General features: G+C 48.6%; 2 protein-coding genes and 1 pseudogene across 2 annotated transcripts; all 3 read right to left on the reverse strand.

Annotated features, from left to right (window-relative positions):
- Positions 1-227: 227 nt before the first annotated feature.
- LOC100083691 (olfactory receptor 1361-like) lies at positions 228-1,169 on the reverse strand. The gene has a single exon (XM_001514207.3). It carries the CDS (start codon positions 1,167-1,169, stop codon positions 228-230), a length of 942 nt encoding a protein of 313 aa, XP_001514257.3.
- Positions 1,170-7,289: 6,120 nt separating this feature from the next.
- On the reverse strand, positions 7,290-8,255 carry LOC100089750 (olfactory receptor 1361-like). The gene has a single exon (XM_001519030.3). The coding sequence runs from the start codon at positions 8,253-8,255 to the stop codon at positions 7,290-7,292; it is 966 nt and encodes a 321-aa protein (XP_001519080.3).
- Positions 8,256-11,534: 3,279 nt separating this feature from the next.
- LOC100089757 lies at positions 11,535-13,933 on the reverse strand (annotated as a pseudogene).
- Between the last annotated feature and the right edge of the window lie 10,740 nt (positions 13,934-24,673).

Below are 24,673 nucleotides of genomic sequence, written 5' to 3' on the forward strand. Positions count from 1 at the left end.
AATTTTTTCTGCAACACTTGCCTGATGTGCAACCTTGGACAAGCCTCAGTCTCTTCATCTGTAAAATGGGGATTAAAAGCTGGTGTCCCTTCCCCTTAGACTGTGGGACAAAGTCTGTGTCTGGTCCAATGGCATTGTATCTACCTCAGTGCTTAATATGGAGCTTAGCATAGAGTAAGTGCTTAACAAATATGAAAATTATTACAATTAGGGGTCTGAAATCACAGTTACAGATTGGAGGGTTTCTTCCTACCGAGAAACCTGTGCAGGGCCCGTTGCAGTTTGTGGTTGCGAAGGCTGTAGATGAAGGGGTTGAGCATGGGGGTCACCACTGCGTACGACACTGCAGCTAAGCTGCTCTCATCAGTGGAGCCCGGGGGTGAGGGGCACAGGTATTCACCGATGACCGTCCCGTAGAACAGCGAGACCACAGCCAGGTGGGAACCGCAGGTGGAGAAGGCTTTGTGCTTGCTTCCTGCTGAGGGCATTCTCAGGATGGCAGAGATTATGTGGGCATAAGAGCCCAGGATGCACATCAGAGGTAGTACAATCACGGTCCCACCCACAGATATTAGTGCCAGCTCATTGATGGAGGTGCTGGAGCAGGACAGTAGTAGCACTGGGGCCAGATCACAGAAAAAGTGGGGAACAGTGCGGTCAGCACAGAAGGTTAATTGAGCCAACAGGATGGTGTGTAATAGAGAATTGAACTGAGCCATGACCCAGCAGGCAGCCACCAGCAGGACACAGCGCCGGGGGCTCATGGCTGTGGTGTAGCCCAGAGGCTGGCAGATGGCCATGAAGCGGTCATATGCCATCACGGCCAGGAGGAATTCATCCAGATCACCAAATAGAAATGAAAAATATACCTGGCTCAGACAGCCGACATAGGATATGGTGTGGCTGCCGGTCTGCATGTTGGCCAGCATCTTGGGGACGGTGGTGGAGGAGAAGCAGATGTCAACAAGGGACAGGTTGGAGAGGAAGAAGTACATGGGGGAGTGGAGGTTTGAGTCAGTGCCGATGGCCCCGACAATGAGTAGGTTCCCCCCGACAGTGACCAGGTATAGAGTCAGGAAGAGCACGAAGAGGATCCGTTGCTGCCCGGGGTCACTGGAAACACCCAGCAGGATGAACACTGAGTCACCCGTCTGGTTTGCGGGACCCATGGCTGGGTTGGTTCTGCAATGAGAAAGTCATGATTGAAAGTAAAACAACATGTATATACATAGGCACAAATACACACACAAACATATCTGTTCACCCACATATGTACATATATACATACAAAAATGCGCAGACATGTCACATATCACATCTCACATCTCCAAGAGGCCTTCCCCAACCAAGTTCTCATTTCCTCTTCTCCCACTCCCTTCTGCGTCGCAGCTGTAACTGGAATTGCACCTTTATTCACCTCACCTTCAATCCCACGACACGTACATATCTGTAATTTATTTATATTTAAGTCTGTCTTCTCTTCTAAACTGTAAGCTCCTTTTGGGAAAGGAACATTTCTCCCAACTCTGCAATATTATACTCTCCCAAGCAAATAGTACAGTCCTCTGCACGCAGTAAGTGCTCAATAATCTTATCATAAGTCAGTCAATCAGTGGTATTTATTGAGTGCTAGGTTGAGTGCAGAGCACTGGATTACATGACTGGAAGAGTAATAGCAATAATAATAATAATAATGGCATTTATTGAACACTTACTATATGCCAGGCACTGTACTAAGTGCTGGGTGGATATAAGCAAATAGGGTTGGACACAGTCCCTGTCCCACATGGGGTTCCCAGTCTCAATCCCCATTTTGCAGATGAGGTAACTGAGGCCCAGAGAAGTTAAGTGACTTGCCCAAGGTCACACAGCAGACAAGTGGCAGAGCCGGGATTAGAATGCTTGACCATTTGACCCCCAGGTTCATGCTCTAACCACTAAGCCATGCAACACAATTAATGGACACATTCCCTGCCCATAATGAACTTGCATGCTTGCAGATACAAATACATTCATATGCACATTTTTATATGTTAACACATGTATATATATGTGTATATACATGCATGTACACACACATGTTACCAGGCACACTTTTGCATATGTATACATGTATATACTCATATGCATGCAATTGCTTACATAAACACATATACACATTAATCTGCATGAGGGAGGGTCTGGGCAGATAGAAAACCCTCTGAGAGATATACAAGCCATCCCTTGCTGGTGGTTGGTCCGTCATGGGAGCCATTTGCTGTCACTAAGCCTATTCTCGCTTGCCTGCCCATTGCCTTCCCCTTGCTCTGGCTTCCTCACTGCTGATCTGCTGGGAATGCCTCCATCCTCTCTTCCTTTTCCCTTGCTGCTCACCCCCAGCCAGCCCTTACCTGCAGCCCAATTTCAATACCGTCTTTGCTTAGTGTTAACCTTGTACAGGGGTGGTGGGCAGAGGTGCTGAGTGTGTCTGTGGGGGTAGGGATCCTACCCCCTGGCTCTTTTGTCAACACCAGGGTCAATGGCCCTACACCTCCTTCTCCAACAGCAGGGTGAGTGATGGAAGGACTTCCTGTTACACAGCATCCACTATGCAGTGACTCACTCGCTGAGTCATTGACTATTCCTCTAATCCCTTCTCCCTCATCCCTCTCCCCTGAAACAATCTCCCAAACCAGAGCTGGGGAAGTGCTCAGCTGCCCATGGAAGTCTAGGCCACAGGCCCTTCTCCTCTTCTGTCTCTGCTACACCAGTCCCCAGCCATCCCCTCTTCCCATTTCCAGGGACAGCAAGTCTGGCAATTGGAGCCCAGGCACAGACACACAACTTATGGGCCCAGGAGAACACAAGGCCCAGGAGAAGTAGCATGGCCTAGTAGATAGAGCACAGGCTTGGGAGTCGGAAGGACCTGGGTTCTAATTCCAGCTGGACTATGTGCCTGCTGGGTGACATTAGGCACAACACTTTACTTCTCCGTACCTCAGGTGACTCATCTGCAAAATGGGGATTAAGAGTGTGAGCCCCACATGGGACATGGACCATGTCCAACCTGATTAGCAGAGTGGCTTAGTGGAAAGAGCACGGGCATGGGAGTCAGAGGTCGTGGCTTCTAATCCCGGTTCCGCCACTTGTCTGCTATGTGACCTTGGACAAGTCACTTAACTTATCTGTGCCTCAGTTACCTCATCTGTAAAAATGGGGATTAAAAAATGTGAGCCCCACGTGGGACAATCTGATTACCCTGTATCTACTCCAGTGCTTAGAACAGTGCTCAGCACATAGTAACCACTTAACAAATACCATGATTATTATTATTATTATTATTATTATTATTCTTAGCTTGAATCTACCCCAGTGCTTAGTACAGCGTCTGTCACATAGTAAGTGCTTAACAAATACCATTAAATAAAAACAAACAAACAAACAAAAACACCATCATCAGCCAGGACTACCACCCCAGGGACACAGCCCCTCTCTGCTGAATCTTTGGAGCCAGAGTGGATAAAGGCTGGGGCTTCGGCAGCAGAGACCCAGCCTGACACCACAGACAACCATAGACATGTGCATGCACACACATGTACACAGTCATACAAACAATAACATGAACCTCTCAAGGGAATTCCCATCTTATCTCTGGACCAGGGACCTTCCCACCCCCTTCTTTATTTCCCCCCACCACACCCCGCCCTTTGTCCTGTCAATGTCTCATTCTAATTCTGGAGCTCAAATCCTGCTCTCGCCTCTCCCTAGTCCACCAGTCACTTAGGGCTCCAAAAGACCTGTCCCCTGGCAGTGTTGTGAATAGATCCAGGCCCTTTCAACACTAAGCTCCCTCGGAGGGAGCAGTTGGGTGGGTTGTGATAGGGAAGGGGCTTCGTTTGCCAGGTGAAATTGGAGCCCCTGGCCTCTGCTCTGCTGCTTTCTGGAATGGCTACTCTATCCTGTCTGTTGTCCAGGGGATTTTGAGCATGACTCCTTGGGAGATGCTGCCTGCAGGGAGGGAGGCATTTGGTGGTGGTGGGAGAGGGTTGGATTAAGGGTAAGGGAAGTGGGGTTTGTATGTGTGTGTGTGTGTGTGTTTGAGAAAGAGAGAGAGAGAGTCCCCCATCTCCCTTCCCATCATTCTGACCTGACTGGTCAGTCCATGTGAACTCAAACACTGTCACCAAGAGCCCTGTCTCTGCTGCCTCCACTCTCCCCGGACCTGCGGTAGAGCCGGTTGGGCCGGGGGAAGCTATGGGTCCCTCTGTGAGATTCTTCAGTCCCTCTTCCTGCAGCTCCAATCTGGCTAGCCAAAGCCACAACCAGAGACTTGTCTAAAACTGCTGACTCAGTCACATGACGCCTTGTGGGATGGAAAATTCCAGATAAGGTGTGGGTCTAAGGATGGAGACGGGAGACAGAGGACCTTTCCTCTAATTCCAGAGAACCGAAGGTGTTTTCGAGAAGAGAAAGTGGTTTATAAAGGGGGAAGGCACTCCACCTGGCTATCCAATCCCCATGCTCCTCATTAGACTCAGTCTTCGGTTCGTGCCCGGGCTCTGCTGCTCCCTAGGGATACCATCACTTCAGGGAGACCTTGTCCCATGGGCGTCCCGACTTTAGCTATCTCCCTAAACCCCTGAGTCTAGCAAAACTGGTTCAAATCTCAGACCCCAGGCACCGAGCAGTGGATTTATTCTAGGTTCTCTGTCACTCTTTTCATCATCCCATTAGTCTCTCCTGCTAAATGGTAAGCTCTCTCAGGGTAGGAATTGTATCTGCTATTTCTACTGTACACCCCCAAAGTGTTTAGCACTCTGCTCTGCACTAGATTATAAACTGGTCGATAAGAGAAATCTTGTCTATTTACTGTAGTCTTCCAAATATTAGCACAGTGTTCTGCACCTTAGTAAGTGCAAAATGAAAAGTACACCACTTAATGTAAATATCCGTACATTCTACTATTTCCCCTAACAGTAATTTTGTTTAATGTCTGTCCCCTCTGCAAATGTAAGCTCCTTGTAAGGCGGAGTCTTGTCTACCTACTCTATCATATGGTACTCTCTCAAGCACCAAGTGAAATGTTTGGGGCATGGTAAGTGCTCAATGAATACCATTAATTGACTATTATTGTTAATAATAATAATAATAAGGGTATTTGTTAAGCACCTACTGTGTGCCAGGCACTGTAATAATAATAATAATAATAATCCTGATATTTGTTAAGCACATACTGTGTGCCAGTCACTGTACTAAGCACCTGGGTGGACACAAGCAAATTAGGTTGGACAGAGGCCATGTTCCCCATTGGATTCACAATCTTAATCCCCATTTTACAAATGTGGTAATGGAGGCTCAGAGAAGTTAAGTGACTTGCCCAAGGTCACACACCAGAGAGGTGGTGGAGCCAGGATTAGAACCCACAATCTTCTATTGTACTAAGCATTAGGGTAGATACAAGCGAAACGGGTTGGACAGAGTCCTTGTCCCATTTGGGGCTCACAGTCTCAATCCCCATTTCACGGATGAGGTAATCAAGGCACAGAGAAGTAAAGTTTCTTGCCCAAGTCACAGAGCAGATAAATGGTGGAGGAACTCATGACCTTCTGACTCCCAGGCCTGTGCTCTATCCACTACGCCATGCTGCTTCTCATACATGATTGATTGAGCTGTGCCCTGCTCCCTGGGTGGATCCCCTCCTCCAGACTCACTGTGGGTCCTCCCATCCCTAGACACGAAGTCACCTTGCAGCAGGGCCCCAAAGAAAGTAATGCTGGCTGCCCCCAAAACTCCCTAAGGAAGGGCCCGATGTTCAGGGAAGGGTTGGGAACTGGCTAATGAGACCCCTGCAGTAGAAACAGGGAAAAGACTAAACACCATTCCCTGAATTAGCTGGAAAGAGATGACCATTCAGCAGTTGCCCACCTCCAGGAAATGCTGTTCATCGAGAGGGACCACTGAGCCTCTTGGTTGGTTGGAGGTGGGGTGGTGGTGTTTGAGCATGGTGGAGCCCTTGTCCGTGGAAGGAGCTGCGGGAGAGTGATGCACACTGACTGGCCACCCAGGGAAGAACAGTTAGGGTGTTGCATGGGGCAGAAGATTTCACAGTGAAAGACAGGGAAGGAGGCCAGTGTGAGGAGCTCCACCCTGGGGTAGGGGTCTGCATGGAAAAGAGAGAAGGCCCCTGGACTTTCAGAGGTGTGGGAAGATGGTCATCTGGGTTGGGAGATGGGTGTGAGATGGGTTTGAGATGGGGGCATGGGACAGCAGAAGACCAGAGAGGCCAGATGAGTCAAAGAAGAGGTACCCAGGAGGATATGGTGGAATGGCCAATGAATTCCCAGGAAATTGTGCACTTTGGACTCTTTGTGAAAGTCCCGTGGCTTCGTCAGTGCTCACTCCCTGCAGAGAAGCAGAGAGCTCAGGCCGAGACACAGTGGCTGGTTCCCCAGTGAACTCATGATTGCTTCAGATTGCTTCCCCTTACCTCATCATCACCATCCAGAGGATATAATCTTTCACCCCCAAATTCAACCTTGGCCCAACCCCATTCCCCTCCCCATCTCCTGCAGGTCTGGAGCCACCAAGCCTCACCCCTTCTGAATATGGAGGGGAAAGGGTGAGACCCCAACAGGAAATATGATCCTGGGAAAGTGGTCCAAGCTCTAGAGGGTTTGGAAAATCTGAGCTAAAAGCCCCAGAGATCTAGCTCCAGCTGAGGAGAAGCAGCATAGCTCAATTGATCAATCAGTCACCCAAACAATCAATCATTCAATCATATTTTTTGAGCATTTACTTTTGCAAAGGACTCTACTATGCACTTGGGAGAGTATACTATAACAGAGTTGGTAAATACATTTCCTTCCCACAAGCAGCTTATGGTTTAGCGGAGAAGTCTAAAATTAATATAAATAAATTAATTACAGATGTGTACATAAGTAGTGTGGTGCTGAGGGTGGGGTGAATAAAGGTGAAAATCCAAGTGCAGGGGTGAAGCAAAAGGGAGTGGGAGAAGAGAAAATGAGGGTTTGGTGGGGGAAGGCCTCTTGGAGATGTGATTTTAATAGAATGAACTCAGTGGAATGAGCACAGGACTGGGAATCACCAGGCCTGGGTTCTAAGTTTTGCTGTACCACTTAGCAGATGTGTGACCTTGGACAAGTCACTGAACTCCTTATGCCTCAGTCTCTTCATCTGTATAGTGTGGATGAAATAGCTGGTATCCCTTACCCCTTAGACTGCGGGCTATTTTATTTACCCCAGTGCTTGGTATGGTGCTTGGCATAGAGTAAGAACTTAAACAAATTATTCTATTTAGGGCCCTGGAAGCTCTCTAGCAGGATAAAGGGCATCCTCTGGAAGAAGAGCTTGTGCAGGGCCCGGTGCAGGTCATGGTTGCGCAGGCTGTAGATGAAGGGATTGAGGAGGGGGGTCACTACTGCATACAAAACTGCGGCTAGGCTGCTCTCATCTGCGGAGCCAGAGTGTGAGGGGCAGAGGTACACACCAATGACCGTCCCGTAGAAGAGCATGACCACAACCAGGTGAGAACCACAGGTGGAAAAGGCTTTGCGCTTGCTTCCCGCTGAGGGCATTTTCAGGACGGCAGAGATTATGTGGGCATAAGAGCCCAAGATGCATATTAGCGGGATTAAAATCACCACCCCACCCACGGACATTAGCATCATCTTATTGATGGAGGCGTCGGAGCAGGACAGAGCAAGCAGGGGGGTCAGGTCACAGAAGAAGTGTGGGACAGTGTGGTTGGCACAGAAGGCTAACTGAGCCAACAGGATGGTGTGTAGAAGGGAATTGAGCTGAGCAATAATCCAGCAGGTGGCCACCAGCCGGACACAGCACCGGGGCCTCATGGCTGTGGTGTAGCCCAGGGGCTGGCAGATGGCCATGAAGCGATCAAAAGCCATCACGGCCAGGAGGAAATCATCCAGATCTCCAAATAAAAATGAAAAATACACCTGGCTCAGACAGCCGACGTAGGATATGGTGTGGCTGCCGGTCTGCATGTTGGCCAGCATCTTGGGGACAGTGGTGGAGGAGAAGCAGATGTCGACCAGGGACAGGTTGGCGAGGAAAAAGTACATGGGGGAGTGGAGGTGTGAGTCGGCGCCTATGGCCAGGATGATGAGCAAGTTTCCCCCCACGGTGACCAGGTACAGAGTCAGGAAGAGCAGAAAGAGGAGCTGCTGCTGACCGGTGTCACTGGACAGACCCAGCAGGACAAACGCCGAGTCGCCCGTCTGGTTTGCGGAACTCATGGCTGTGATGGTTCTGCAATGAGAAAGTCATGATTGAAAGCAACATGTACATTCATAGGCACAAACATATATACGCCCACTCATAAATACACAGGCATGTTCGCATGCATATGCACACATTTGTTCACACATACACATAAAAATAAAAGGACATATGGATGTATATGCTTTCAGGCATACTATTCATGCACATATACACAAATATACATACACAAATGTAGACACATATGCATGCATGGACATATACACAAAGACACAAATGCATCTGCCCATATATACTCAGATGCATGCACATATACACACCTACCAATGCAAACTTTCACATGCATATGCAGGCACAAATACATATTTTTTAATATACTTATATATGCATAATCTGTTGATCTGCTGGGAATGTCTCCTTCCTCTCCTCCCTCTCCCCTGCTGCCAACCCTAGCCAGCCCTTATCTGCAGCCCCATTGGATGTCATCTCTCTTTAGTTGGGTGCTTGGCTAAGTGTGTCTGTGAGGATGGGGGCCTGGAGGGGTTAAGTGTGTCTGTGAGGGTAGGTGGCCTACCCAATGAATCCTCTCCAACCCCAGGGTCAATGAGGGAAGGACTTCCTGTTACACAGCAGTCACTACGCATGGAAGGTCACCCGCTGGGTCACTGACCATCCCCCCAATCCCCTCTTCCTGCTCCCTCTCCCAGACACCAATCTCCTGATCCAGGGTCAGGAAGATGCTCAGCTGCCCATGGAAATCTAGGCCACCAACCCTTCTCCTCCTCTGCCCTCACTCCAGCCCCTGCTATGCCAGGATCCCATTCATTCATTCACTCATTCACTCATTCATTCAATCGTATTTATTGAGCCCTTACTTTCATTCAATCATATTTATTGAGCATTTACTGTGTGCAGAGCACTGTACTAAGCTCTTGGAAAGTAAAATTCGGCAACAGTTAGGGACAATCCCTAACCAACAACAGCTCAGGCTCACAGTCTAGAAGACTCCAGCCCCCAGTCATCCTCTCTCCCCATTTTCAGGGACAGCGTGTCTGACGATTTGGAGCCCTGACTCAGACCAATGACTGATAGGCCTAATGAAACCCCACTGCCAGTCATGACTACCATCCTATGGACCCGGCTCCTCTCCACTGAACTTGTGGGGCCAGAGTAGGTAAAGACAGGGGTTTTGGCAGCAGAGACCCAACCTGGCACCACGGGCATCCGTAGACATTACTTGGTTAGGTTCTGCTTCTCTTCCATCTCCTCTTTCTCACCACCTCTGAACCAAAGACTAGGATTTAAAGCTTTTCCTGACACCCATGCCACCCCCTCCACCTTACCTTCCATGTCCTGCCCCTTCCCTGCTGTCATCACTCCCACCCTTCCTGCTATTCCTCCACCCACACTGCCCCCTCCTTGCTAGTCATTCATTCATTCATTCGGTCGGTCAGTCAGTCAGTCAGTTAGTCAGTCAATCGTATTTATTAAGCACTTACTGTGTGCAGAGCACTGTATTAAACACTTGGGAAAGAACAGTACAACAAAATAAACAGTGACAATCCCTGCCCACAAGGAGCTCAAAGCCTAGTCTACACACTCTTCAGGCTGACACACACACATACATACAATTACACAAACAATAGCATAAACCTCTCAAGGGAATTCCTATTTTTGCTCTGGTCCACAGACCCTTTCCACTCCCTTTTGCTATCCTCTTCCCTCCTTCACTGCCCTGGCCCCCTGTCCCTTGTGCTGTCAAGCTCCTCTATGGTCCCAGAGGCCAAATCCTCCTCTTGCCACTCCCTAATGCACCCCTCACTCAGGACTCTGATGGGCCTGTTCCCTGGCAGCTCTGTTAACTGATCCAGTGCCCTTCAACTCCAAACTTCCTCGGATGGAGCAGCAGGGTGGGAGCTGCCAGAGGAAAGGGGCTGCACTTGCCAGGCAAACCTGAAGCCCCTGGCCTCTGCTCCGCTGTTTTCTGGAATGGCCACTGTGTCCTGTCTGCTGTCCGAAGGATTTTGATCATGGCTGCCTGGGAGATGATGCCCACAGGGAGAGAGGCAGTTGGTGGTGGAGAGAGGACTGGGTTAGGAGATGGTTTATGTTTGTGGGTGCATGTGGGGGTGTGAGAGAGAGAGACAGACAGACTTCCCCATTTCCCTTTCCATCCATCATTTCTGACCTGAATGGTCAGGCTGGGTGAGCTCAGAGATTATCACTGAGGGCCTTGGCTCTACTGCCTCCACTCTCCCCCATCCTGTGGACCAGCCAGCTGGGCTGGGGGAAACTATGTATCCCTGTGTGAGATTCTTCAGTCGCCGTTCCTGCAGCTCCTATCTAGCTGGTCAAAGTCACCAATCCGAAACCTATCTAAAACCACTGGCTCTGCTGCCTGAGGCCTTTTGTGATGGAAAATTCAAGACAGGGTGTGGGTCTAAGGAGGGAGACAGGAGATAAAGGAAGCTTTCCTCTAATTCCAGAGAACCAAGGAGCTGAGGGATGAGGTGCATATGAGAGGAGAAATTGGTTTATGAAGGGGGCTGGTACTGCATCTGGCTATCTAATCCCCAATGTTCCTCATTAGGGCCCATCCTCAGTTTATGCTCTGGGCTCTGCTCCTCTCTAGGGAGACCATTGCTTCAGGGAGATTTTGATCCAGGTGTGTTCCCACTCTAGCAATCTCCCTTAACATTTGGGTTTAGTGAAAGTGGTTCAGATCTCGAGCCCCAGGGGCCAAGCAGTGGAGTTACTCTAGGATCTCTGTCTACCTGATCCCCTCTTCTCACTATCTGCAATTCATTTCTGGGGCTGTCACTCCTGCTAGATTGTGAGCTCTTTAGGGCAGGGTTTGTGTCTGCTAACTCCACTGCACTCTCCTAATGCTTAGTTCACTGATCTGAACTAAATAAATTGAAAGCTGCTCTATAAAACAGATATTGTCTATTTATTGTAATTTTACATTAGTACAGAGTTCTGCACCATAGTAGGGGCTTAATTAAAAGTACCAACTTATGTAAATATTCTTATGCACTACTATATCCCTTATCGGGATTCATTTTAATGTCTGTCCTCCTCTGTAACTGTAAGATCCTTGAGGGGAGGGGTCCTCTCAAGCACCCTCTCAAGCACCTAATACAGTGCTTGGTACACAGTAAGTGCTCAGTGAATACCATTAGTTGATTGGTTGACTGATTGAACTGTGCCCTTCTCCTTGCTCCAGCTCCCTGGGCTGGATTCCCTCCTCCAGACACACTGTGGATCCTCCTGTCCCCAATCACTGCAGCAGGGGTTCAGGGGGAGCCATGCTCACTGGCCCCCAACTTTCCTTCTGAAGGACCTGAAGTCCCAGCAAAGAGCAGGAACTTGCTGGTGTGACCCCTGCAGTAGAAATCAGTGAGAAGTCTTAAAATGACTGGTCAGCAGCTGTCCATTCCTAGGAAACACTGCTCATTGGGAAGGACTACTGAGCCTCTAGAGGGGGGAGTGGGGTTCTCGGGGTGGATGAGTTCCAGCTCCTGGATAGAGCCCTAGTCACCAGAGCCTGGGGCATGCTGACCAGCCACCCAGGGAGAAGCAGTTAGTTGCCCAGGTGCCAGGGGATGGGATGTGTGATGGTGGCTTAGAAGAAGAGAGCCAACAGCAGGTCCCAGAAAAAAAAAACAAACAGGCCCACAGCCCCTAGCCCAGTGTATATCTGCCTGCACCTGCCACAGGCAGGAAGGAAAAAGGAGCAATTAAAAGTTCAAAGGAGGTCATGAGATGTCCCATTAGACATTGGAAGGACAGGGGCCCACAGAGGTGGGGGTAGAAGAGGACATGATGAGGAAAGGAGGAAAGTGCTGGTGTAAGGGAGCCCTGCTCCGAAGTGGGTCTACAAGGGGAACAGAGGAGGCACTCATCTGGAGCCACTGGACTATCAGAGGAATGGAGGGATAGTTGGGGGGCAGGAGATGTGTAAGAGTGAGGAGAGCATCAGCAGAAGATCAGGGACACTGAGTGGGACAAAGAGGATGGCCCAGGAATGAGGCAGCCAATGGAGGCTGAGGATATGGAGGAATACCTAACCAATTCCCAGGAACTGTGCACTTCAGAGTCATCATGAAAGTCCATCAGTGCTCATTCCCTGTGGAGAAGCAGGGAGCTCAGGCCCAGACACTGAGGCCAGTTTCCAAATGACCTCTTGATTGCTCTAGATGGCATCCATCTCTGGCTGCTCCATACCTTGTCATCATTCTCTGGGAGAGACGACCCTCATCCCTCAAGTTCATTCTTCACTCTGTGAAGAATCCCCCAAACTATCACACGTGAATCTGGAGCCACCATCACTGCTGCAATTCGTTTTCTGAATGTGGAGGGGAAGATGTGGGACCTGGCAGTGAAATGCAATCCCGGAGAGGTGTGTCAGGCTCTGTTGAGTTTAGAAAATCTTAACTAGGGCTAGGACATGGGTCCCTGGGGAACTGGAGGCGTAGAGAAACAGCATAGCTCCATGGAATGGGTACAGTACTGAGCGTTTTGAGGCCTGGGTTCTAATCCTGACACTGTCATTTTTCAGTTGAATGCCTTATTCTCTTTATCTGTAAAATGAGGATTAAATACCTGTTCTCCCTGCCCCTTATATCGTAAGCCTCATGTGAAACAGGGATTCTGTCTTATTTGATTGTATTATACTCAGCATTTACCACAGTGCTTGGCATATAGGGAATGCTTAACAAATACTACGATTATTATATTTGGGGGCCTGGAATGTCTGTAGCAAGATAAAGGGAGTCTTCCTGCAGAAGAATGTGCACAAGGCTCGGTGCAGGTCATGGTTGCGCAGGCTGTAGATGAAGGGGTTCAACAGGAGGGTCACCACTGCATACAACACTGCGGCTAGGCTGCTTTCATCAGAGGAGCCAGAGAGTGAGGGGCACAGGTACTCGCTGATAACTGTCCCATAGAACAGCGAGACCACAGCCAGGTGGGAACTGCTGGTGGAAAAGGCTATGCGCTTGCTTCCCGCTGAGGGCATTCTCAGGATGGCAGAGATTATCTGGGCATTAGAGCCCAAGATGCACATCAGAGGAATTAAAATCCCCGCCCCACCCATGGACATTAGCACCAACTCATTGATGGAGGTGTCAGAACAGGACAGCGGCAGCAGCAGGGCCAGATCACAGAAAAAGTGGGGGATGGTGTGGTCAGCACAGAAGGTTAGCTGAGCCAACAGGACAGTGTGTAACAGGGAATTGAGCTGAGCGATGACCCAACAGGTGGCCACCAGCAGGACACAGCACTGGGAGCTCATGGCTGTGGCGTAGCACAAGGGCCGACAGATGGCCATGTATCAGTCAAACGACATCACAGCCAGGAGGAAGTCGTCCAGATCTCCAAATAGAATGGAAAAATACACCTGGCTCAGACAGTCAGCTTGGGAGATGGTGTGGCTGCCCGTCTGCATGTCAGCCAACATCTTGGGGACGGTGGTGGAGGAAAAGCAGACGTCAACAACGGACAGGTTGATGAGGAAAAAGTACATAGGGGAGTGGAGATGCGAGTCGGTGCCGATGACCAGGATGATGAGAAGGTTCCCCACGATGGTGACTAGATACAGAGCCAGGAAAATCATGGAAAGGAGCTGCTGCTGCCCGGGGTCCGTAGACAGGTCCAGTAGGACAAACGCTGAAACACTCGACTGGTTAATCATCCGTGTTTCCAGGATAAAACTTAATCTGATGGATGGAGATGAGAGAAAATATTTCACAGGCAAGGAGGATGCAGTAAATTTTTACTCACTTGGCTCTTTGATGTAACCTTAGGTTTCAAGCGTTCAGTGGAGGAAGTGTTTCCAGTCAAAGTTGAATGCATCATCTGATCCTCATCCTTTTCTCAGCATGTTGCACTCAATTAACCACTTGACTAGGCACGAATTCCTTACCATGAAAAGGGTATCTTCTTCTATGCAATCCATGTCCTTCACATCATCGCATCAGCTTCCAGCTTCACCCCTGCTCCAGTCCCTCATCCCCTCAATCCCTGATCCCTTTACCTCTCTCAGCCCCACATCTCCCCTGCTCCACCCCTGAACCCCACGATAATAATAATAATAATAATAATAATAATAGTATCTGTTAAGCACTTACTATGTGCCAAGTACTGTTCTAAGCATTGGGGGAGATACGGGTTGTCCCAGGTGGGGCTCACTGTCTAATTCCCCTTTTTATAGATGATGTAACTGAGGCAGAGAGAAGTTAAGTGACTTGCTTAAAGTCACACAGCTGACAAGTGGCAGAGCTGGGATTGGGACCTACGACCTGTGCCTCCCAAGCCCATGCTCTTTCCACTAAGCCACGCTGCTTCTCAGCCACGCTGATTCCCCAAGATTCTTGGATGCTCCAGGAGTCCGGACCAGGGTAGCAGGCTGACCCATTGCCTCACAAAAAGAAGTGCCGAGGCCCTTATTCGAAAGTTCTTTGTTTTAATGGAACTGAGGGAAATGAGATGTGCCTTCATCTCCTACCCCAGATCTTATTTCCTGCAATGCTTTGTCCAGCTGCTAGAGTAAAAGGAGAAAAGTGAGAGTAGAGTGAAATCTGAGGGAGCTAGACTGAGTCCTCACCAGCTCTGTCCCTGATAGAGCCTTTTATTGGGTGGGACCCCTGTAGATAAGGGAGTCAAGGAGAGAAATTTCTGTTATTCCCCATTCCCATTCATGCTGCTTTGTCCCTCTCCATATCTACACACACACACACACACACACACACACACATACACACCTCTCACACACATACAGTCCTTCCTTACTGCTTTCAAGCATACCCATGCATCTCCTATCCTAAAAAAAAAAACCCACCATAAAACCTCCCTTGACCACTTGGAATCAGTTTTCACCCCATTTTTCTTTTGAAATTCCTTTCCAAACTAATTGAGCAAGTTGTCAGCACTCACTACCTTCATTTCCTCTCCTTTATTGATCTCCTTCTCCCCAGCAACCTGTCTTTCACCCCCTTCACTCCACAGAAACTTCCCCCTCTAAGGTCACCAGTGATCTCCTTTTTGCCAAATCCAACAACTTCTACTCCTTTCTAATCTTCCCTGACCTTTCTGCTGCATTCGACCTGTAGGCCATCCCTTTCTCCTAAAAATATTATCCAACACTGACACTGTCCTCTCCTGATTCTTCTTTTATCTCTTTGGCTACTCCTTCTCAATCTGACAGACCCCTCCTCTCCCTCCTATTGCCCAACTATGGAGGCGCCTCAAGATTTAGTTCTGGATCCTCTTCTTTCCTACATCTACATTTACTGCCTTGGAAAACTCATTCCCTCCCACGGTTTCAACTAATCATCACTATACTGATGATTCCCAACTCTACTTTCCCAGCCCTGAACTGTGTTCTCTGCAGGTGTTGCATTTCCCCCTGTCTTCAGAACATCTCTATTTGGCTGTCCCATCAACACTTCAAACTTAACATGTCCAAAATAGAACTCCTCAACTTCCCACCCAATCTCTATCCTCCCCGTGGCAATCTCATCACTATTGAACACACTACCACCCTCCCTGTCTCATAAACACAAAATTCTAACATTATCCTTGACTCATTTCTATCATTCAACCACATATTCAATCATTTCAATTCTACCATCACATCTCTAGAATCCACCCTTTCCTCTCCATCCAAACTGCTGTTACCCTAATCCTGACATGTATCATACCCCTCCTTGACTACTGCATTAGCCTACTCCCTGACTTCCCTGTCTCTTGTCTCTCCTGACTCCAGTCTCTATTTTACTCTGCTTCCCTGATAATTTTCTTAAAATAAATTCAGCCCAAGTCTCCCCACTCCTCAAATAACCAAAACTGTTTCCCATCCACCTTTGCATCAAATAGAAACACCTTATCACCAACTACAAAGCACTCAATCAGCTATAACCCTCCTACCTTACCTCACGGACTCCCTACTACAACCCAATCTGCACACTTCATTCCTTTCATACCCACTGACTCTCTGTACTCACCATTGGCCCCTTGTCGATGCTGCACGAGAAACAGCGTGGCTTAGTGGAAAGAGCATGGGCTTGGGAGTCAGAGGTCATAGGTTCAAATCCCGACTCTGCCACTTGTCAGCTGTGTGACTTTGGCCAAGTCACTTAGCTTCTCTGTGACTCAGTTACCTCATCTGTAAAATGGGGATTAAGACTATGAGCCCCACATGGGATAACCTGCTTACCTTATATCTACCCCAGCACTTAGAACAGTGCTTGGTACATAGTAAGTGCTTAGCAAATACCATAATTATTATTATTATTGTTGTCTATGTCCTCCCTCTTGCCTGGCACTCCCTCCTCTTTCATATTTGACAGACCACTACTCTCCCCACATGCAAGGCCCTCCTAAAATCACATCTACTCCAAGAGGCCTTCCCTGGTTAAACCTTCATATCCTCTACTCACTTTCCCTTCTGCATCATCTATGCACTTGGATTCGTACACATGAAGCACTTAATATTAATCCCACCCTCAGCACCACAGCACTTATGTGCATTTCCTTTTATCCTTCCATTTCCCCTATGCCTGACATTTCAATGCCTGCCTACTCCTCTAGATCGTAAGTTTCTTGAAGGCAGAAAAGATCATTATCAACTCTATGGTATTATACTCTCTCCAGCACTTAATACAGTGCTCTCTACAGAGTAAGTGCTCTCAATACCATTGATCGATACATTCACAACTGCACATAAACCCATCATTCAGTGATGAGGTATCTCCATCTCTTTTCCTTTCTCCACCGCCCTTTGACCCTGCCATCCATTTCATCAATCCTCCTGTTTCTGGGCAGCCCTGTGCATGGGCTCTGGATCCTCTCAGCCCTACCTCCCTCAGAAGAAGCAGCAGGAGTAGAGGTTGCCAGAGAAGATGGACCCCAACCCTAAACAGGACCTCCAGGGGCTGCACTAGCTTGGAAAATGTGAAGCCCCTGTGATCTTCCCCTCTGACTTTTGGGATGGCCACTGGGTCCTAGATGCTCTCCAGGAGGGATTAGGGAAGGACAACCTGAGAGATGCTCCCTTTCAGAGTCTGGGGCTGGGCTTTTCATTCATTCATTCAATAGTATTTATTGAGCACTTACTATGTGCAGAGCACTGTACTAAGCGCTTGGGATGAACAAGTTGGCAACAGATAGAGACAGTCCCTGCCTTTTGACGGGCTTACAGTCTAATCGGGGGAGATGGACAGACAAGAACAATGGCAATAAATAGAGTCAAGGGGAAGAACATCTCGTAAAAACAATGGCAGCTAAATAGAATCCAGGCGATGTACAATTCATTAACAAAATAAATAGGGCAATGGAAATATATACAGTTGAGCGGACGAGTACAGTGCTGTGGGGATGGGAAGGGAGAGGTGGAGGAGCAGAGGGAAAAGGGGAAAAAGAGGGTTTAGCTGCGGAGAGGTAAAGGGGGGGGGTGGCAGAGGGAGTAGAGGGAGAAGAGGAGCTCAGTCTGGGAAGGCCTCTTGGAGGAGGTGAGTTTTAAGTAGGGTTTTGAAGAGGGGAAGAGAATCAGTTTGGCGGAGGTGAGGAGGGAGGGCGTTCCAGGACCGCGGGAGGACGTGGGCCAGGGGTTGACGGCGGGATAGGCGAGACCGAGGGACGGTGAGGAGGTGGGCGGCGGAGGAGCGGAGCGTGCGAGGTGGGTGGCAGAAAGAGAGAAGGGAGGAGAGGTAGGAAGGGGCAAGGTGATGGAGAGCCTTGAAGCCTAGAGTGAGGAGTTTTTGTTTGGAGCGGAGGTTGATAGGCAACCACCGGAGTTGTTTAAGAAGGGGAGTGACATGCCCAGGTCGTTTCTGCAGGAAGATGAGCCGGGCAGCGGAGTGAAGAATAGACTGGAGTGGGGTGAGAGAGGAGGAAGGGAGGTCAGAGAGGAGGCTGACACAGTAGTCTAGCCGGGATATAACGAGAGCCCGTAGCAGTAAGGTAGCCGTTTGGGTGGAGAGGAAAGGGCGGATCTTGGCGATATTGTAAAGGTGAAACCGGCAGGTCTCGGTAACGGATAGCATGTGTGGGGTGAACGAGAGAGATGAGTCAAGGATGACACCGAGATTGCGGGCCTGAGAGACGGGAAGGATGGTCGTGCCATCGACGGTGATAGAGAAGTCTGGGAGAGGACTGGGTTTGGGAGGGAAGATGAGGAGCTCAGTCTTGCTCATGTTGAGTTTTAGGTGGCGGGCCGACATCCAGGTGGAGACATCCTGGAGGCGGGAGGAGATGCGAGCCTGAAGGGAGGGGGAGAGGACAGGGGCGGAGATGTAGATCTGCGTGTCATCTGCGTAGAGATGGTAGTCAAAGCCGTGAGAGCGAATGAGTTCACCGAGGGAGTGAGTGTAAATGGAGAACAGAAGAGGGCCAAGAACTGACCCTTGAGGAACTCCAACAGTTAAAGGATGGGAAGGGGAGGAGACTCCGGCGACGGAGACCGAGAATGACCGGCCAGAGAGGTAAGAGGAGAACCAGGAGAGGACAGAGTCCGTGAAGCCAAGGTGAGATAAGGTATGGAGGAGGAGGGGATGGTCGACAGTGTAAGAAGAGCTGGAAGAGAGACGGCTGGAAGAGAGACGGATGGGGAATGGTTCAAATTAGGGGAGGATCAATGACATGTGTCTCTGAGTAAGACTCTCCCATGTCCCTCCTCAGCATTACTGACCTGTCCAGTCCGTCTGGCTGATTTCAGTGCTCTGACTCTGTTTCCTCTGATTTCCCTCTGCCTGTGGTAGAGGACTGCTGGGCTGGAGTGAAGCTGGGTGTCCCTGTGTGAGATTCTCCAGTCTCTCTTTCTGCAGCACCAATCTAGTTGGTCAAAGCCGGCATACGTGACCTGCTTCAAACCTCTGGTTCTGCCGCCTGTTGTCTTTTGAGATGGAAAATTCCTAGTAAGACAAGGACCCAGGCCCTGCCCTTCCAGAGATAAATTTAGGGGGAGTCAAAGGCTTGAGACTGGGGACAGAGGAGCCATTTCCTCAGATCCCAGAGAACCAAAGGGCCGAATGATAAAATGCTTTTGAGAAGAGAAAGTGGTTTATGAAGGGAGCTGTCCCAGCACCCTGCGATCCAACCCCCAATGCTCCTCATTAGGCCGATTCCTCGATCAGTGCCCTGGACTCTGTTCCTCCCTGGAGAGACCATCACCCCAAGACCTTAGAGGAGAAAGTACTCCTGGTATTAAGTTGCTCTGGTACCTCTCCTCCACCCCTGAGCCCAGGGTCTCAACTCCAGTCTCACAGACAGGGTTCTCCATTCTTCATCTCCCTAAACAGGGCTCCTTGCTCTCCAGCACCAAAGACAGACCCTTCTACTCCCACCACCCTAGTATCCAGCCCCTAAAACTGTGCTGTGCTCCCATCTCCAGTCTCAACAACTGGGCCTTTTGATCACCAACAGCAAAGACGGAGCCTCATTCACCAGAATCAAGGACAGAGTCCTCATCACCAGCCTCAAGGACAGGCCTCTTCCAACTGCATCCCTAAGGGCAGTTTTTCTTAGTCTCTAGCTCCAAAGACAGGGCCCCCAGGTCTTCATCTCCTAGTACAGGGCCCCATTCTCCAATCCCAAGGGCAGCAACTCTAGGTTTTCGTCTGAAAGAAAAGGGTCTCCTTTACTCCAGTGCTAAAGAGAGGGCCTCATTTCCAATCCTTCAGACAAGGCCTCGTTCTCCAGCTTCAAGGGTAGAGCCCCTCATATTTGACAGTCAGTTACCCTCCCCTCCCCCTTCAAAGCCTTATTTAAAGCACATCTCCTCCAAGAGGCCTTCTCTGACTAAGCCCTCTTTTCCTCTTCTTCTACTCCCTTCTGTGTTGCCCTGATTTGCTCCCTTCATTCATTCCCCACTCCCAGCCCCACAGCACTTATGTATTCATTCAATCATATTTATTGAGCACTTACTGTGTGCAAAGCACTATACTAAGCACTTGGAATGTATTATAGACACACACTTGATATCAACTCAAGCTACTGCAGTCTCTACCCTCACCAACTCTGAAATCCCTCTATTTGACCACAACCTCCTCACTTTCCTTCTCTCGCACCCTCCTCCTCCCTGTAAATCTGTACTGTTCCCCCACAGAGACCTCCGATTTTTAGACCCCATCCAATTTTCTCAACTCATAATGCCCCGCTTAGCCTCCATACCGAAACTAGCTTCTCTTGATGACCAAAATTGACACACTCAACACCACCCTCTCTACTCAATTCAACTCACTCATTCCCCATCCCTTCATCGATCTCATACCACTAACCCACAGCCCTGCATCACCTCCACAATCCACCTACTCCGCTCTTGTGCACGAGCCACAGAGCGATGTGGTGGAAATCTAAATATCAGGCCAACTTCTTTCACTTCAAGTCTATTCTTGCATGCTTTAAATCTGCCCTCTCCTCTGCTTAAAATTATTTCTCCATCCATATTGACACCCATGCCCAATGCTCTCACCAGTTGTTCCAGGCACTTAACTCCCTCCTCAGGCCTGCTTTACCCCCACCTCCTCCATCCCTTGCCCCTTGGCCCCGACGACCTGGCCACCTACTTTATTAGAAAACTGAAACTATAAGGCATCATCTCTCTAAAATCTCCCCTGCCCCATCTTTAACTCTCTCATCTTTCCCAGCAGTATCTCTAGATATTTCCAGCATTCTCTCAAAATCCATCTCCCCTTCTTGTGAATCTGACCCTATTCCTACGCCCCCTCCCTTCATCCCTCCCTAACAACCATCTTCAACTGTTTGCTCTCCAATGGCTTCTTCCACACTGCTTTCAAACATGTCTATGTCTCCTCTTTCCTAAAATAAAACCCCTCTCTTGACCCCACGTTGCCCTCCAATTATCACCCCATCTCCCTATTACCATTCATTCCTCTCCAAACTCTTTGAGTAACTTGTCTACACCTGCTGTCTCATATTCCTCTCTTCCTATTCTCTCCAAAACCCTCTCCAATCTGACTTCCGTCCCCTTCACTCCATAGACACTGATTACTCAAAGGTCACTAATGATTTCCTTCTTGCCAATTCCAATGGCCTCTACTCCATCCTTATTTTCCTCGACCTCTCAGCTGTCTTCAACACTGTCAACCACCGCCCCCCCCGGAATTATTATCTAACAATAATAATAGTAATAATAATTATGACATTTGTTAAGCATGCACTACATGCCAGGAACAGTACTAAGCACTGGGATAGATACAAGCAAATCAGGTTGGACACCATCCCTGTCCCACATAGGGCTCCTAGTCTCAATCCCCATTTTCTAGATGAGGTAACTGAGGCACAGAGAAGTGAAATAATTTGCACATGGTCACACAGCAGACGAGTGGAGGAACTGGGATTAGAACCGATGACCTTCTGACTCTCAGGCCTGTGCTCTATCCACTGTCATGTTGCTTCTCTGGCTTCACTTGGCTTCACTGACACTGTTTTCTCCTGGTTCTCCTCTTGTCTCTTTGATCTCTCATTCCCAATCTCCTTTGTGGGCTCTTACTCTCTCTCCAACCTCCTAACTGTGGAGGTCCCTCAAGGTTCAGTCCTGGGTAATCTTCTACTCTCCATCTGTATTTACTCCCTTGGAAAACTCATTCACTCCCATGGCTTCAACTACCAACTCTATATGGATGACACTCAAATCTATATCTCCAGTCCTGATTGTTCTTTCTCTCTCTGCAGTCTCATATTTCCTCCTGCCTTCAAGACATTTCTACTTGGATGTACTCCTGCCACCTCAAGCTTTACATGTCCAAAATAGAACTTCTTCCCTCCAAAACCCTGTCCTCCCCTTGAATTTCCCATGAATGTAGACAGTGCCACCATCCTTCCTGTCTCACAGGCCTGTAACCTCGGAGTAATTCTTGACTCTTCTATGTCATTCAACCCACATATTCAATCAATTACTAAATCCTGTAGGTCCCACCTTCACCACATCACTAAAATCTGCCATTTCCTCTCCATCCAAACTGCTACCCCCTTAATGCAATCACTTATCTTATCCCTCCTTCAATACAGCCTCCTTGTTGACCTCCCAGCCTCCTGTCTCTTCCCACTCCAGTCCATATTTCACTTTGCTGCCCAGATCATTTTTCTTCAAAAGCCTTCAGGACATGTTTCCCCACTCCTCAAGAAACTCCAGTGGTTGCCCAACCACCTCCACATAAAACAAAAACTCCTCACCAGTGACTCAATCACCTTGGCCCCTCCTACCTCATGGCACTACTCTCCTACTACAACCCAGTCCACACACTTCACTCCTCTAATGTTAACTTTCTCACTGTACTTCAGTCTCATCTATCTCACTGCTGACCCCTCACCTATATCCTGTCTCTGGCCTGGAATGCCCTCCCTTCTCAAATTCAACAGACAATTACTTTCCTCCCCTTCAAAGTCTTATTGAAGGTACAATTCCTCCAAGAGATCTTCCCTGTCTAAGCCCCCCTTTCCTCTTCTCCCACTTCCTCTGCATCACCCTGACTTGCTCCCTTTATTCATCCCCACCTCAGCCCCATAGCACATATATATCTGCATATATCTGTCATGTATTTATTTATATTAATGTCTGTCTCCCCCTCTAGACTGTAAGCTTGTTGTGTTCAGGGAATGTTATGTTTATTGCTATAGTGTACTCTCCCAAGTGCTTAGTACAGTGCTTTGCACACATAATTACTCAATAAATAAGATTGGATGAATATCTGTACTTTATATTACTGTTTGTCTTCCCCTCTGGTCTGTAAGCTTGTTGTGGGCAGGGAATGTGTTTGTTATATTGCACTCTTCCAAACACTTATTACAGTGCTCTGCACACATTAAGCTCTCAATAAATGCAATTGACTGACTGATAATAATACTAACAATGATTATGGTATTTGTTAAGCACTTACTATGTGCCAAGCACTGTTCTAAAGCACTGGGGTAGATACAAGGTAATCAGGTGGTCCCACGTGGGACTCACAGTCTCAATCCCCATTTTATAGATGAAACAATTGAGCCATGGGGAAGTGAAGTGACTTGCTCAAGGTCATACAGCAGGCGAGTGGTGGAGTCAGGATTAGAACCCAGGGCTTCTGACTCCCAAGTCCATGTTCTTGCCACTAGGCAATGCTGCCAGTGCCCCCATCTCCAGGCCCGAAGATGGAGCCCCAATCTCCAGTCACTTGGAGAGGGTTCCCTGGTCTCAAGCATTTAGGACAGGGCCCCATTTCCCAGTCTCAAGGGCAGGATCTCGATCTCCAACCTCAAGGGCAGAGTCCCGGGGTCTTCATACTCATCTAAGGAACCTTTGTTCTCCAGAGCCAAGGACAAGGCCCCTATCTTCAATCTCAAGGACAAGGCCCTTCTGTCTTCATAACAATAATAATAATAATGATGTATTTGTTAAGAATTTACTATGTGCCAAGCACTGTTCTAAGCTCTGGGGTAGATACACGGTAATCAGGTTGTGTCACGTGGGGCTCACAGTCTTAATCCCCATTTTACAGGTGAGGTAAATGAGGCACAGAGAAATTAAGTGACTTGTGCAAAGTCACACAGCTGACAAGTGGTGGAGCTGGGATTAGAACCCATGATCTCTGACTCCCAAGCCTGTGCTCTTTCCACTAAGCCAGGCTGCTTCTCATCCCCATGAACATAGTTCTTATCTCCAGCCAAGGGCAGGGCCCATACATTCAGAACAAGAACATGGTCCCATTCTCCAGCCCATGTCTAGCTTCAAAGATAGGGCCTCTCAGACTTCATCCTTAAGGACAGGGCCTCATTCTCGAAAACCAAAGGCAGGGTCCATTTCTTCATCCCAAGGACAAGGTCACATTCTCTAGAACCAAGGACAAGGGGCCCATTCTTAAGACCCAAGGTAGGGCTCCCATGTCTAGTCTCAAAGCCATTCAGACTTCATTCCTAAGGACAGAGCTTCACTTCTACAGAACTAAGGGCAGGGTCCCATTCTTCAGCACAAGGCAGGGCTCCCATCACCATCCTTAAGGACAGGGCCCATCAGTCTTATTTTCCAAGAACAAGGCCCTATTATTCTCTTATAAAAGCCCAGTGAACTGAACCCTGAGGGTTGTTTCATGAAGACCTGCCTCCTCCCACATCTTCCTGTAAGTAGTCTAGGGAGTCTGGAGATGGAACCTGGTCTGGCTAGACTCTGGGCTCGATATCCAAGCTGATTGAGTCCATATTCCAAACCTCACATACTTTCATTTGTGCCTCTGGTTACTGAGCTGAAAATATTCTTCCCAGGTTCTATTCACGTCTCCTAGGTCTACAGACTACAAATGTCATTGCAAATGTTCAACACAGAGGTAATTATAACATTTGTGGTATATTTAAATACTATTTTTAATAGTATTTGTTAAGCCCTTACTATGTACCAGACACTGAACTAAACCTTGGGGTAGATATAAGTTAATCAGTTTGG

The sequence above is a fragment of the Ornithorhynchus anatinus genome, chromosome X4, assembly GCF_004115215.2.
Source record: "Ornithorhynchus anatinus isolate Pmale09 chromosome X4, mOrnAna1.pri.v4, whole genome shotgun sequence".
NCBI lineage: Eukaryota > Metazoa > Chordata > Mammalia > Monotremata > Ornithorhynchidae > Ornithorhynchus > Ornithorhynchus anatinus.

Excerpts from the sequence above, each read along its gene's own strand:
- LOC100083691 (XM_001514207.3), bottom strand. The coding sequence starts at position 1,169 with ATGGGTCCCGCAAACCAGACGGGTGACTCAGTGTTCATCCTGCTGGGT.
- LOC100089750 (XM_001519030.3), bottom strand. The coding sequence starts at position 8,255 with ATGAGTTCCGCAAACCAGACGGGCGACTCGGCGTTTGTCCTGCTGGGT.